This window comes from Periophthalmus magnuspinnatus, chromosome 23 (genome assembly GCF_009829125.3).
Source record: "Periophthalmus magnuspinnatus isolate fPerMag1 chromosome 23, fPerMag1.2.pri, whole genome shotgun sequence".
NCBI classification, from domain to species: domain Eukaryota; kingdom Metazoa; phylum Chordata; class Actinopteri; order Gobiiformes; family Gobiidae; genus Periophthalmus; species Periophthalmus magnuspinnatus.
This window is the reverse complement of record NC_047148.1, coordinates 2,530,909-2,547,424: the sequence shown is the minus strand read 5'-3', so window position 1 is coordinate 2,547,424 and position 16,516 is coordinate 2,530,909. Positions and strand designations below refer to the sequence as shown.

At 42.3% G+C, this 16,516-nt stretch overlaps 1 protein-coding gene across 1 annotated transcript in view; it reads left to right on the top strand.

Annotated features, from left to right (window-relative positions):
* LOC117391437 (lysine-specific demethylase RSBN1L-like) overlaps positions 1-14,713 on the top strand; it is a 74,326-nt gene extending 59,613 nt beyond the window's left edge. Inside the window, exons 7-9 of the mRNA XM_033989250.2 lie at positions 5,528-5,698; positions 9,057-9,165; positions 12,932-14,713. Coding sequence (XP_033845141.1) covers positions 5,528-5,698; positions 9,057-9,165; positions 12,932-14,653 — 2,002 coding nt within the window. The 3' untranslated portion in view covers positions 14,654-14,713. The remainder of the gene's footprint in view (positions 1-5,527; positions 5,699-9,056; positions 9,166-12,931) is intronic.
* The last annotated feature ends 1,803 nt before the right edge of the window (positions 14,714-16,516 follow it).

Here is a 16,516-nt window from a genome sequence, read left to right as displayed (position 1 = left end):
AAAAGAAAAAGGTACTAGACTGGCCTGCCTGCACTCCAGACCGGTCTCCCATTGAAAATGTGTGGCGCATTATGAAGCACAAATGCCAAACGCTTATTGGTTGTTTTTAAAGGGAAAGGTGATGTAATATAGTGGTAAACATGCCCCTGTCCCAGCTTTATTCGAACGTGTTGCAGGCATCAAATTGAAAATGAGTGAATATTTGCATTTAAAACAATAAAGTTTATCAGTTTGAACATTAAATATCATGTCTTTGTAGTTTATTCAGTTCAATATAAGTTGAAAAGGATTTGCAAATCATTCTGTATTTTTTTTTTTTAAGTTTTACACAGTGTCCCAACTTCATTGGAATTGGGGTTGTACATTTCTAACCATTTAATATACTATTTTTATGCTGCTAATAATTTGGACCTGCATACAGTATTTTGGGTTTGTGTATTTTTCAAGAGCTACTCCTTAGCACTCACAAGAAAATTTGTCTGTAACGGCACCAGCAAGCCTTAAATGGGGTACAGTCATAGACTGTATGTATGAATGGACTAGATATAGACTGAAAGATATTATTATTTTGACCAAAATAATTGTGATTAACGATATTATCACGATAATTATTATACCAAGGTTTGCAGTTTTTAAAAAGTCACAAAAAACATCAACATATAAGCCGCAGGTTTTCACGTCGTATCATGAGATATTTACACAAAAAGACCGTACACAGAGGTTTTTTGAGTTTTAATTTAAGACTTTTTTCAAATTGTGCCTGAAAATCGGCTCTAACCTAGCAAAGTCGACACAAACATGTACCATTACTCATACAAATCTAAACTAACACAAGTTACGTTCAATAGTTTATTTTATATGATATGCTACTTACGATGGATATTTTCGGCTCAAGTATATCAAACTGTCATGAGGCATGTATCTCTGCTCCGTTTTTGCCTCCCTGTGTGCTCTCCCCTCTCCCTCACCTGTCTGTACCAGGGCGGAGCTTCGGCTCCTCCTCCGCACACCTGTTGTCCATCTGGCTAATCACCACACCTGCCGTGGATAAGAGGAGCTGGGAGAAGACACTCGGTGCCAGATCATCCGCGTGTCAACGTGATTATACCGGCTCCATTTTTTGCATTCTTGTCTCTTGCTCTTTTTGATGCTAATTGGAGTTTGCTGCCTCCCAGGTTCCGGTTCTCCTGACCTTCCCAGCTCTTGGCTTCGGGCTCTGTTTCCCGCGCTTCAGCTCTGGTATTGTCAACTCCTTACCTCACCTCCCTGTCCCGTCCTGGACCCCGGCAGTACCACGCTCGCCGGCTCCGGTTTCCCGCTCTCCTGTCTGCCCTGGCTCGGCTTCCTCTGGTTCTGTTCCCGGTCTGCGCCCCGCTCCTGGCGGATCCCTGTTCCCGTCTTGGCTTTCCCCCGACGTGCCTGTGGCTCTCGCTCACGCCCTGTTGGATTATTGGACTATTGTTTGTATCTTTCACTAACTGTAAATAAAACACTGTAAACCTGTCCCGAGTCCTGCACGTCTTTGGTCCACCCCAACCCAGCCGTTATGACACAAACAATGCCAAATGATTGTCTCGCAAATGTGCATGTAAAGTTGCTTGTGTTTGCCCTCGGAGCCACTTTTTTCGGCAGACTTTGCAGATTGTTGGTCTTGGTTTTCAAAGCCGTAATAATTCCACACATCAGACTTCACCTTGAGTGGAAGATTTAAATGTGTAGGGTAATCTGGATACAGTGCCACTGCCTGCCCACTAGCCATGAGCCATAGGCACAGAAGCTAAAACTTTCATTGCTATGATAGAGGGCCCCCTCATGTGCGATGATCACGATTATTAAAAAGTGCCACAAACCACTATTTGGATTAGCGATATTACCATATATCGTCCCATCCGTAAAATGGACATAGCTAATGTGCTAGCCACAGCTTTCCAAGTGATCATGGGCACAAAGTGGTTCATTTGAACTTTAGCTGCAGTTGACTTCTTTAAATAACGTTGCCCCTCTCTTAACTGTTGCTAGCAGACTTGGCATTTTGGTCTTAAAATGTTCATTTGACCACCTTTACATGATCCTGGTGTTTTTATTTTTATTATTTTGTCCCTAAATCAAAATGTGAACATGATATAATGAATAACTGACTAATAAGACACCGTCTTTCCCCAAGGTCACTCCCGCTAGCGTTAGCAACAGGTTTGATTGACAGTGCTGCTAAGCTCCCTGCTAAACCAGCGAGAAGGGATGTTACCTTAAACAGCCTCACTCCTCTTTGGTTACTATGATACTCACACACAGAATTCTAAATATGGACTCTGGCTGCAGATTAGAATTAGAATCAGAATCAGAAGACTTTTATTGCCATCATTTGTGAACACAGTTCACAAGTAGGAACTTATTTTGGTAATAAGTGCAACATAAAACGCACTAAAGAAATACAAATACTAATAAGTGGCATGCAGAAAGTTAAAAGATATACTTAAAAAATCTAATAAAATACTTAAAGGTAGAAAATATATACAACAGCAGCATCAGAACAACAGTGCAAACATGACTTATTAAAGTGCCGGTATTATAAGTGTCCAGTTTTGTGCAAATAGTGTGCATGAGACAAATGGCAGAGGGGAAGAAACTGTTCTTATGATGAGAGGTTCTGGTCCCAATAGACCGTAGCCTCCTGCCAGAGGGAAGTGGCTCAAATAGTCCATGTCCAGGGTGAGAAGTGTCAGCTGCTATATGGCCTGCTCGCCCCCGAGTCCTAGAGACGTACAGGTCCTGTCGAGATGGAAGGCTGAAGCCAATCACCTTCTCAGCAGAGCGCACAATGCGCTGCAGTCTCTGTCTGTCCCTGGCAGTGGCCCCAGCGAACCACACAGTGATGGAGGAGGTGAGGATGGACTCAATGATGGCCGTGTAAAACTGCACCATCATCTGGACCGGCAGCTTGCCTTTCCTCAGCTGCCGCAGGTAGAACATCCTGTGCTGGGCTTTCTTGATGAGGGAGCTGATGGTTGGCTCAAACTTGAGATTCTGGGTGATGCAGTTGCCCAGGAAGCGGAAAGAGTCCACGGTGGTGATGGGGGAGTCCGTCAGGGTGAGGGCAGGGGGGCTGAAGTCCACGATCATCTCCACTGTCTTCTGGATGTTAAGCTCCAGGTTGTTGCTGCTGCACCAGGACACCAGCCGGTCCACCTCCCTCCTGTAGGCATTCGCCGTCTGAGATGAGTCCGATGAGGGTGGTGTCATCCGCAAACTTAACCAATTTGTCGGAGCTGGAGGTGCAGCAGTTGGTGTACAGGGAGAAGAGCAGAGGAGAAAGCCCTGTGGAGATCCTGTGCTGATAGTCCGAGTGTCCGAGACATTCTTCCCCAGCCGCACGTGCTGTCTTCTGTCCGTCAGGAAGTCAGTGATCCACCTGCAGGTGGAGTCGGGCACATTGAGCTGAGCGAGCTTGTCCTGGAGCAGAGCAGGGAGGATGGTGTTGGAGGATGGTGTTGAATGAAGAGCTGAAGCCCACAAACAGGATCCTGGCGTAGGTTCCCGGGGAGTCCAGATGCTGGAGGATGAAGTGAAGGGCCAGGTTAATGGCGTCGTCTACAGACCGATTGGCTCTGTAGGCAAACTGCAGAGGGCCAGGAGGGGGGAGGTAAAGGACTTGAGGTGGTGCAGGACCAGGTGCTCAAATGACTTCATGACGTCAGTGCCACAGGTCTGTGGCACTGATGTTTTGACACATAGCCTGGATGAAAATTTTTGGGTAAATTTTGGTGCCAAGTTCCACAGCTAATATCTCAACAAAAAAAATAAAATCTTAGAACAGGCAAATCATGTTCTGCGCTATTTATTTGAAAATGTAACGCTGAAAATGTAACTGTAACGCACTCCTCATCGGGATCTCTGGCAAGAACATACAAAAGCTCCAGTATGTCCAAAACAGCGCCGCCAGGGTCCTGATGAGGGTGCGTAAACACGAGCACATCACCCCCATTCTTCACTCTCTGCACTGGCTCCCCATTCACTTCCGCATTCAATACAAAGTCCTCTTGCACACCCATCACTGTCTCCACGGTGCGGCCCCCACTTACCTCACTGAACTGCTCACACCACACACCTCCACTAAGACTCGGTCAGGCCAACAGCACCGTCTGGTCATGCCCAGGACACGGCTCAAGACCATGGGCGACAGAGCCTTTTCAGTGGCTGCTCCCCGTCTGTGGAATGCCCTCCCAGACCATCTCAGGGCTCCACAGACGGTGGATGCTTTTAAAAGAGGACTTAAAACTTACCTTTTTACCTTGGCCTACAGCTAAACACCTGGCTATTGTTTTATTGCTTTTACACCAATTGTCTCTCTTTTTAATGTTAATTGTCTTCTGTTTTTAATGTCTTTTTACTGTAGCACTTTGAGATTTGTTGTTTGAATGTAAAGTGCGTTATAAATCAAATGTATTATTATTATTATTATTAAAAATACAGATTTTCAGAAATAGGTTGCATTCATGTGACATCACATCATACAAATACCATGATACAATTTTGTACATGTTCTGACATGACCTAATTTTTCTCAGTCTCATTTGTCTACGTTAAAAGTGTTCCCATCCAACCTCCCATTGCAGCCATGTAAATCGATTTTTTAGGTGGTGCTGAGCTGTGTTTCAGTATTTTTTCTTGGGGCCTTTACGCAGAATTAGAGCTCTCTAATTTTCAATACTAATTACTTGTCAATACGGTATTGTTTACTTTTTGGTTTTTGCAATTTTCCACAAAATTTTACAAATACAATAGGGGGCCATAATTGAGTCTGCCTCCTAAGTGGTGCGAACATTCACAATAAGTTAAATCCACCAGCTAAGGTAGTTCTGACCAAGCCTAGTTCAAAATCTGAGCCTGATCATAGTCCAATTTTACTGAGCTCAGAGCATCTCTCCTCTGCACCTAAAAAAAGAATAAAATATAAACCACGTATTTGGGCGGCGCTTTCTCTCCTCTGTTTACTGCACAAATATGATTTATTCTCATTTGGCGTTTGCTTTGTGTTGCTTTTCATTCATGTGGTTTAAATAACATGAAGAGGAAGACAAAACAAATTAAGAAACTCAAGAAAAACTACAAAATGGATTTGAGCAACACATTTTCAGGAGCCTGTGATCAATATGAGCACTTTAGGTGTTTGGTTTTCAACAAAAAAGGGGAAAGTGACTAATTGAATCTTAGCTAATATAATGTTATTTGAGAGGGACTTGTTTAACATCACAAATCATCTCACCTGCTCAGTAGTGCCACTATTTAGTGGCACACCCGTAGGGAATGTTGCTGGCATAAGCTGCCAAGTATCAATTGTGCAATGTTTTGGGGTGATGAGGGAAACCAGAGTGCCCAGAGGAAACCCAACCGACACAAGGAGAACATGAAAAAACTGCCACTGCCAGGGCTCGGACTAAATCAGGACTCAGGAAACACAAAAAAAACAACTAAATAAAAACACAATTATTATTTTATTTTTATTATTTATTATAATATTTTTTTCCAGCTCTACAAACGAGGTGAAGAACCTGCTACAGTCCATGCCCAGGACCAGTGAGCCTCGGGAGATGCTGTTTGAAGACCGGACCCGAGCCCACGCAGATCACATTGGGCAAGGCTTCGAGCGGAAGACCACTGCCGCTGTGGGGGTCTTGAAGGCTGTGCGCTGTGGGGACAGGTAAGGAGAGAGGGCTTTTTCTTTATAATTTGTTTTCTTGCAACTTTTTACAGGGCTGAACAATTTGAGAATAGATCTAATTGCAGTTTTTTTTTTCTGACAAGCAATGCCATTATGTTTAAATTTGTGTTTTGATTGTAGAGTAGAAGCACATTTTAAACATGTCTGCAGCATTAACATTTGAGAAAAACTGAAATCTGAACTCTTAACCTAATAAAATCCCATGCATTTCAGAACATATTTGTAGAGGTCTAAACTACAGGGTTAGCATTTTTAATTTTTTGTTTACATAAGATGGGATAATTTGTTGTTTGCAAAGGCAATTATGCTAAATATTTGCACTCGTGATTGCTATTGCGACTATTCAAGTTAGATTAGATTAGATAGATAATACTTTATTGTCAGATCAGAGATCTGAAATTTGTCTTGCACATAAAAACAGTGGCTCCGTTGCTACACATTAACATCACACATGCGACACAGACACGATACAAACATTAATTCAAGTCACTTTCTAGCACTTTGATAGCTATGGATTAAGCTCCTTGTTTATTTTAAGGATTGACTGATGAACAAAAGAATGCTTCAGCCTAACCTTATTAAATCGTGGAACACTGAACCGTCGCCCAGATGGAAGCAATGCATATTCACAGTTCAAAACATGGTTAGAGTCAGAAATGATGTTTCTTGCCAGTCGTATTGTGTTATTATGATAGGCAGCCTCATACTGACCTTCTAATGGCTGACCCACAGTCTTGGAACAGATCTTGATCAGGTGTTTAAGTCCAGACTTTACTGATGTGGACAAGCAGCTGTACCACACAGCATTACAGTACTGCAGCACACTGAGGATAACAGCTGTATAGAACAGTAGGAGGATCTGACGAGTGGCTCCAAAAGATCGTAGGCGACGGAGAAAGTACAGTCTTTGTTTAGTTTTTTTACAGATGTAGTCTATATGATGTTTCCATGATAAGGTGGCATCAATCATAACACCAAGATATTTGTACGATTCTACCCATTTGATAATTTCGTTGTTGATAATGGTGGGATTTGCAACTGTCAGTTTTGGGCTAAACACAATTTCTTCAGTTTTCTTTGTGTTTATTTCCAGAGAGTTGTTTTTACTCCATGTGACTATTCTGTTAACTCCCTGTTGGTGCAGGTCAGGGCTATCCGAATCATGCAATAAGGTTAACAGTACAGTGTCGTCTGAGTATTTTAGAACGTATTGATTGTTTGAAGTTGCTCGGCAGTCATTTGTGTATATTGTGAACAGCAGAGCAGAACTAACGCAGCCTTGAGGTGCACCGACATTAGTCAAAATGGCAGAAGAAAGTGCCCTATTCACTTTGACCAGCTGGACTCTGTTTGTAAGAAAAGAGGCATACCAGTGAATCAAGTAGGGGTTGACTCCCAGGCGAGACATTTTAGAAAGTAAAATGTCAGGTTGTATTGTATTGAAGGCTGATGAATAATCTAGAAAGAGTGCTCGTGCATAGCTATGAGATTTATCTAGATGTTTAGTGATAATGTGAACTAATGAGGCAACAGCATCTTCAGTGCCACAACCAGTTTTATATGCAAACTGGGATGAATCCAGTTTGGTGTTAGTTGTGGTTTGTAAATGTTTGAGCAAAAGTCTCTCTAGAGCCTTCATGATCACTGAGGTCAAAGCTATAGGTCTGAAGTCTTTATATTCTTTCGGACTTCGAGATTTGGGAAGTGGTTTTATGTGTGAAGTTTTCCATGTTATTGGAACTGTATGTATGTCAATTGAGAGTTGAAACACTGGTTGCCATGCTGGTGCAAGCTCTGTTGCAAAGTTTTTTTAAATGAAAGGACTGCACTTATCTGGCCCTTCAGCTTTTTTGGTGTTTGTAGCTTTAAATGTTTTTCTGACTTCATCGACAGTGATTTTAATTCTGTCTGAAAGTCCTGGTTGAATATTTGTGAGAATTAAATTACATTTCTCAAAGCTATCAGATAATTCAAATCTTGTAAAGTAAGTGTTTAAGTCATTGGCAAAACTATGGTCATTATCTGTTGCAATAGGTTTAATGGAAGATAGCATGCCTGTCATTGATTTCATGGTGTCCCAAACCTTTTTGGAGTTATTAGTTTTGAAAGTGTTTTCTAGGTCTTGTCTATGTTTTAATTTTGCTTCTCTTAATTTAAGCCTTAATTCTTTTTCTGTCTGTTTTAGTGTTACGGTGTCTTTGTTGTTAAAGGCCAATTTCCTTTTGTTTATGACTCCTTTAATGTCCTTAGTTACATATGATTTGTTATTTGGGTATATTTTAATTTCTTTTGTGGGGACGACCAACTGTACACAAAAGTTAATATAGTCATTAATGACAGTTGCCCTTTCGTCCAAGGAGCCCTCATAAAAAGTGCTCCAGTCAGTCCAGTCAAAACAAGCTCTAAGCTGTTCCTTACTCTCATTTGTCCAAATTCTTATAACTTTCTTTTCAGGCTTACTTTTCTTAAATTTTGTCTTATAAATTGGAATCATATGAATCACATTATGATCCGAGTTTAAGATAGGTGGTCTACATTTGGAGGTGTAAGCATTCTTAATATTTACAAAACACTTGTCCAGAATGTTGTTTTTTCTGGTTTGATTTTTCACATATTGCTCAAAACCAGGCAACACAGAGTCCAGGTGACACTGATTCATGTCTCCTAGTGCTATGGCTGGGGCATCAGGATACTGAAGCTGTAACTCATGAACACAGTCAGCAATGATGTTGGCTGCTTTAGCAGCTTTACCACTGGGAGGGGCATATACCACAAAAAGTAAAATACATCCAAACTCTCTGGGTAAATAAAAAGGTCGTAATGTTATTCCCAGTATCTCCACGTTTGGGTCGCATATCTGGTATTTTACTGAGTGCTGCCTGCACCAAAGATCGTTTATGTACACGCAGATGCCTCCTCCTCGCGTTTTCCCCGAGTTGTAATTCTTATTTCATTGCAATATAGCTTGCAGTCCTACTTTTTATACACATCTTCAGAACATTTTTGGCTTATTATAATCTGGTGTATTTTAAGGTGATTTAGTTCTTCAGCTAAAATCTGAAAAAAACCCCAAAACATTTTCTTAATTTGACCTGAACTTCACTGAGATTTTTTTTTTAATTTAATTTTTTTAGTTACTATTGTTTGCATAACAATATGCAAAAGAAAAACCCACAAATGTTGAACCTGATCATTTAAATATGTAACGAGGGCATATGAGCTGGTTATATAACAAAATAAGCCTATAGAATATTATGTGTTTATCTGAAACCCAGTAATTTTATAACAATTTAATCCCTATCTAAAATAAAACTCTTGCCATGCTCTGTTTTCCCAGCTCAGAGCCTTCTCGAGTGACCAAAGATGTGATTTGTTTCCACGCGGCTGATTTCCCTTATGTGGTCCAGAGGCTGCAGCTGGACCTGTATGAGCCCCCACTTTCCCAGGTAAGATAAACCTGCATACAACAGATAGATTTCAAACAGATCACAACCAATTAAATACATAAATAGATCACTAAAACACAACAAAATAAACGCATTAAAAATATATGTTAGGTTCAAAGTGCTCTTGTCTTGTGCTAGGCTAGTTGTGTAGAATAATGGCTGTCCCTTGGACAATTTTGTTATATATATATATAAAAATCTCCGCCTCACCCTCCGCGAGTGGTCTCATCCCCTCTTTTCCATGCTCAGGACCTCTACCAGAGGCCTGGAGCTTGAGGGTATCTTTGCTGTTCCTAGTACTGCACTTTTCTGGACTGAGATGTCTGATGTTTTTCCTGGGATCTGCTGTAGCCACTCCTCCAGTTTGGGGGTCATTGCCCCGAGTGCTCCGATGACCACGGGCACCACTAAGCCCCTGGTATTTCTCTAGTTTCGTATGTTCCTTTCTCCTGATGTTCCCATCACTTGGTACTGTGATGCCCACCACAAGGGCTTTGCTCTGTTGTTTATCCACCACCACAATGTCCGGTTGGTTTGCCATCACTATTCTGTCAGTCTGTATCTGGAAGTCCCACAAGATTTTGCCTCGGTCATTCTCCACTACCGTTGGAGGTGTTTTCCACCTTGATCTTGGGGTTTCCAGTCCGTACTCTGCACAGATGTTTCTGTACACTATGCCCGGCACTTGGTTATGCTTCTCCATGTATGCTTTCCCTGCCAGCATCTTACAACCTGCAGTTATGTGCTGGATTGTCTCAAGGGCCTCTTTGTACAACCTACAGCTTGGGTCTTGTCTGATGTGGTAGATCTGGGCCTCTATTGCTCTGGTGCTCAAGGCCTGCTCCTGTGCAGTCAGGATGAGTGCCTCTGTGCTGTCCTTCAGTCCAGCTTTCTCAAGCCATTGGTAGGATTTCTAGATATCAGCCACTTCAGTTATGTTCCGGTGGTACATCCCGTGCAGGGGCTTGCCCTTCCATGATGGTTCCTCCAGCACCTCTTCCTCTGCACTCCACTGTCTGAGACATTTGCTGAGCATGTGATCTGTTGGGGCCTTGTCCTCGATGTACTTATGGATCCTGGATATTTCATCCTGGACTGTGGCTCTCACACTCACTAGTCCTCGGCCTCCTTCCTTACGGTTCAGTGTCAGGGGTGCTGGAATTGGGATGGAACCCGCCATGCATGGTCAGCATCTTTCGGGTCTTAACATCTGTGGTCTGTATCTCTTCCTTTGACCAGCTTATGATTCCTGCTGGGTATCTGATTACTGGCAGGGCATGGCTGTGTATTGCCTGGGTCTTGTTCTTGCCATTGAGCTGACTCCCTAGGACTTGTCTTACTCGTCTGAGGTATTTGGCCATGGCTGCTTTCCTTGTTTCCTCCTGAAGGTTGCCATTTGCTTGTGGGTATGACATTCCAATGTCTGTGCTGTAGATCCTGGTGGTGTGGATCAGTGAGTCGATGTCCCGCTCATTCTTAGCGTACAGCTTGATGTCATCCATGGAGAGGAGGTGACTGATGGTAGCCCCATTCCTGAATTGGTATCAATAGCCAGCATTTCTGATGATTTGGCTGAGGGGATTCAGACCTATGTAGAACAGTAGTGGGGACAGTGCGTCTCCTTGGTATATGCCACATTTGATGGTCACTTGTGCAAGTGGCTTGCCATTGGCCTCAAGGGTGGTTTTCCTCATCGAGTTTGCAATAAAGGCTCTTAGAGTCCTGTTGATGTTGTACAGCTCCAGGCATTCAGTGATCCATGTGTGTGGCATTGAGTCATAGTTTAGTTTAGTTTATTAGTTTATTTGAAGGGACAGTGTGCAAAAAAAACATTAAAAGATGCTTTGCACCAGATTATAGCCGAAGCTAGTTTTTGTAGGCTTTCTTGTAATCAATCCAGGCAGTGGACAGGTTGGTCTTATGGGTTCTGCAGTCTCAGGCAACTGTTCGGTCTACCAGGTACCCCTGGTATCTTTGCTGATGCTGTTCTGCGCTGTGCTCATGTTGATCCATGTGCCCACTTATCTTCAATTCAATTCAGTTCATTTTATTTTTGTAATGCCCAAAATCACAACAACAGTTGTCTCGAAGAGCCTTCATGTTTTGGTTGATGGGTGAAACCGGAGTACCCGGAGGAAACCCATCCAGACATGGGGAGAAACATGCAAAACTCCACACAGAAAGGCCTGGGTGACCCGGGGATCGAATCAAACCTTCTTGCTGTGAGGCATGAGTGTTGCCACTCAGCCACCGTGCTGCCTACATCTTAGCCGCGATGATGCCTGACATGAGCTTCCATGTTGTGGAGAGACAAGTTATTGGCAGATAGTTGGATGGGGCTGTACCGTTTGAGGGATCCTTCTGGATCAGGATTGTACGTCCTTCGGTTAGCCATTCAGGGTGAGTCCCATTCATTGGCAGCTGGTTCATTTGTCCCACCAGGCGCTCATAGAGAGCAGAGAGCTTCTTTAGCCAGTAGGCCTGGATCATGTCAGGGCCTGGTGCGGTTCAGTTTTTCATGCCTGAGACTCTTTCCTGGATGTCTGCCACTGTGATGGTGACTGGATTCTGTTCATGAAGGTTGCTGTGGACTTCTCTCAGAGCCACCAGCCACTGTGCATCGCTGTTATGTGATGCCTCCTTCCATATGTCTTTCCAGTACTGTTTGGTTTCCAGCCTTGGTGGGTCTGCTCTGGTGTTATTACTCTGCCACTGAGCGTGCACTTTCACCGGTTGTGTTGCGAACAGATGGTTTATTCATTTGGCTTCATTATCTTGTGTGTACCTCTTTAGGTGGCTGGCCAAGGGCTTGGGAGCCTTTGTTTGGCAGTTTCCAGTGCTTCAGGTATGGGCATCTGGCTGTACCTCTTGGGTACTTGTTTTGTCATCTCACCTCTCTGGGCCTCTGACAATTGGCTCACTTCTCTCCGCACTGCTTTGATTTTAGCCTCTAACCGTCGTTTCCATGGTGGGTATTGTTTCTCATGGCTCCCATGGTTGCTCTTATAGCCAAGCATCTCTTGGATCACTGCTGCTGAAGTGTATATCAGCTCATTGGTCTCTGTGATAGTTGAGGTAGGGATTGCTTTCAATGCTGCCTTCACATCTAGGAGACTTTCAGATGGTACTTCACTTAGTCTCTGCAGGTGGTGTCGTAGTTGCCTTGTGTTCATTCGGGCCATGATCTTATCTTTCAGGTCAGTCGCTACCTCGCTCAGCGTAGCATATTTTGTGTTGTACCTCGTCAATCTCAAGGGTTAGGGTTTGCTTGTGGGATACCAAGGTACTTGTAACTGTCCTTAATGTCTGGGAGGGAGACCCCTTGTGTGTTATGTTAACTCCCCTCTGACCTGGCGTCCTGGCTCCTCCTTGCCGTAGCATATTTTGTGTTGTACCTCGTCAATTTCAAGTCTGTCACAGTAACTTGACAATGCTCAGATATGCCTATGTAATATTTCATTATGAACTGCAGAGATGTATGTCTAGTGTTACTTACTACTTATTAGAATGCTTATGCATGCTCATTAGGATTAAAATATGCTTATTAGGATTAAAATAAATTAAAGGACCCTATCTCAACTCAGTCAATGAAATTAATGAAATAAAATGTCCAAAAAGAACAAACGTCAACTAGTCAGAATTACTCAATATAATAATATGAATTTAAGTAATTTTAACATTTTTGATTGTGTTGTAAGGTCTTAACTGGTATATTAAAAGTATAGATTTGCTCATTTTGAATTCCCCTTTCTTGTATTTTTTGCAGTGTGTTCAGTGGGTGGACGATGCCAAACTGAACCAGTTGCGGCGTGAGGGAATCCGCTACGCCCGAATCCGCCTCTGTCACAACGATATTTACTTCATCCCTCGAAATGTGGTCCACCAGTTCAAAACCGTGTCTGCAGTGTGTAGCCTAGCATGGCACGTTCGCTTACGTCAATACCACCCTGAGCAAAAACAAGAGCCATCTGGCAGCAGGGATGAAACTGAAACTGAAGAGTGGGGTGAAGAGGTGGAGATGAAGATCGAGGAGATTACGGAACTGAAACAGGAGGGAGAGAAGGAAATGAAGCAATTAAAGGAACAAATTAAGAAGGAGGATACGGAGAAAGTAGGACATAGGACTTTACCAAGCATTAAAGTGAAACAAGAGGAGGCTATTCTTCCAAAATGTCCACCTGCTGTGTCATTTGAACGAACCAAAACTAAAGAGGAAAAAGACAGGACTAAAAATAAGGAATCGTTGAAAAGCAAAAATGATTTACCCGTTGTAAAGGTGAAATCAGAGCAAGTTGCAGTTACAAAGTGTATTACTTCAATGCCTCTTTCTCCACGACCAAAAGTCTCAACAACAAAGCACTCCGAATTGAAAACAATAACGTCTTCCAAAACTTTGTCATGCGAATCAAATCGTGCAAAAACTCCAGTCTCTTTGCCAAAGTCTTCCTTATCGCAGCTTTTTTCAACTCCTACTAAATTAACTCCTGTTTCATGTCCTACCACTTCTACAGCTTCTTCGCAGACTTCCTTAAATGCTGGAGCGATGTCAACAACCAGTCAAACTTCTTCTAAAATCACAACGGATTTGACGTGGACTACGCAATCTCGTCCGCTTCCCTCTACTCCATCTCTGACTTCAGTTAATTTGTCTTCCCAACCAACTAAAGATGTAAAAGAATCTAGGACGTTTTTGGAGACAAGAATTCCGCGGATTTCACAAGAAAGGAACAAGTCAACAGATGAGAATGTTCCTCAAAAATACACGCAAAACATTTCAGAAACGCAGGCGAATTTGATATCTGATAATCGGATGCTTCCGTTGCCAGACGTAAGGACACATTCAGATAAGTGGTCGCCAAGGACAGAGCAACATTCAGCATCCCCACCTGACCCCTCTCGTCCTGGGTTGTATTTGCAGCAATATGCCCCGCAACATATCCATAATCAGCCACCTCCTCCTCTCCCTCCTCCACAAACCCAACCCCCACCCCCACCTATCCCGGCAATGATGCCCCCTTCATATTCGCACCTAATGCACAGACCTCCACCTATGTACAGCCCCACTTCTGTCCCACCCCCTCTCCAACCTCCCCTGCAACCTTTGAATCCGTATCTTAGCCAAAATCACCATTTGAGTCACCTGCAAAGTAGCTCGCAATCCCAATACTATCCTCCACTAATGCCCCCTTCCCATAATACAACCCCTCCTCCTCCTCTCCCCCCCCCTCCTCCTCCAACGCATTTGACCCACCCATACCCGCCGCAGCACCCACATTTTGGTTCACATCACCCATTTTTGCCCCCTCCTCCTCACCCTCATCATCACCATCCTCACCATCAGTTTCTATCACAGCCACCGGGACCCTTTTCAATGCCACCACAGTACCACCAACCATATCCTCCCCCTCCTCCCCCCACCACCTCACCCCCTCCTCCCCCACCCCTGCCCCCCTCCATGTACCCCCCTACACCCATGCATGAAGACTAGTTTTGTACATAAAGCGATTGTTTAAAACGATGTAGGGTTGTTAGGTGTGACGTCACTTCAGGGCACATTAGCTGATTGAAAACCATGGACATTTACAATCTCCTGTTTTGTTTTGTTTTTTTTTTGTTTTTTTTTGTTTTTTTCAACAACACATCTTGCATTAAAAAGGGATTGTAGTCGTTTAATGCTACCAAGGCTTAAGTGTGACCGAAGATAGGCTAGGCCTTGCTAACGTTAGCAGTGATCAGCAATTAGTGAGCTATACACACTGCTAACCCTATTTTATTCTAAATTATTACTACATTATTTACATATTTGATACAGCTTGTGATTACACATGCTAGAAATCAGCTGTGAAGTGACATAATCTCTTAACAATCCTATGATGATGTACAGAATAATAAAGAGGACTACTATGAATGCTCCAGGCATAAAGATATGGTATGGCTTGGAGGTTATTTAAAAAGTAAAGTGTTTTCTGGTTTATATTTGAGTTGTGTTAAAGGTGTACTATGTACTACTTTCTGGTGGAGGGCTTGCCACTTGATTGTCTCCATGGACACATCATTGCTTTTCCTGGAATGTTCCAAAGTATAGCATTAGACAGGAAGGAGAGTGTTATTGAAGGTGCTGTACCTGATTTTTACTGTCTTAAAAACGTGAAAAAAACAGAATTTGGTCATCTTAGAAGGTTTGCAGTGGTTCAGAGTTATTTCTCACTTACCTAATGCATTAAAAACATCCTAATTATTCACCATGATGCACTTTTCACAACTAGGATTAACATCCTAGTTGTTGCTTCCTGATTATCGAACAGTAAAACACTTTATAATTAGAATCAGACAGCACATAGCAGAATTATTTTGAGCCCAAGAGCTACTTATACAATATATCTGTAGTGGGGCAAATTTTGCTGAAATACATAATTTAATCCCATACTGGGGAACATTTCAGGCAAAACATCTGAATTGAAAAGTTACACAATGCACCGTTAAAGTTACCACAAGGGATGTCAAGATGGCAACATTTCACATAATCCTGAGTTAACAGTCTTGCCTCACAGCTAGAATGTCTGGTGTTCAATTTTAGTCCTTTGTGTGGAGTTTGCATGTTCTCCTGTTGAATGGTCCAGTTTTGCATTAAAACGTTTACAATAGTTCCACCTGGGGCCAAAAATTTAAGTAGGACATTCCTGGTTAAATAAAGGATAAAAATTGACCACATAATCAAAATATAAAAATATATGATTAGCTTTTGAAACCTAATTATCTAATTTAAAAATCTGTTATTTTGCTGTGTGGTCTAAGAAGTGGTTTAGTATGTTTTATTTTATTTTTTACAGTATGACACAGTATACCTGGAACAGAATTTATCAATTTCCTTTCAAATTTTAGATTGTAAGATTGTAATGAGGAATCTAAAATCATTCATAAATCCTGACATCCCTATTTGGCGCTTGGTGCCGTTTAATTTTCAGAGTTTGGTCGCTTCCATTTTTCAAATCATTCAAACAGAAGCCTCAATAGATTTGGGTGGTAAAAACAAATGCCTTTTAAAGGTAGCAAGGTGATAAGCTAAAAACCATAAGGTTCCTGGTTCGATTGCCAGACCATGTGGAGGTATTTTTGTCCAGAGTTTGCATGTTCTCCCTGTGTTTTCGATTTGTCATTTTAGGAACTTTTTAAACCTAACTGTATGGGCCAATATAAAATCAGAACAGGGCACTGTAAAAATCCAAACATATATTTAGACACATTTGCCATAGATTGTTGGATAGTTTAAAGATATTTTTGGATAGTTTTAAGCAACATTATTCGGCCAGTGGAGGTTGAAATTTGTTCTTGAAATAACAATAATCTTACA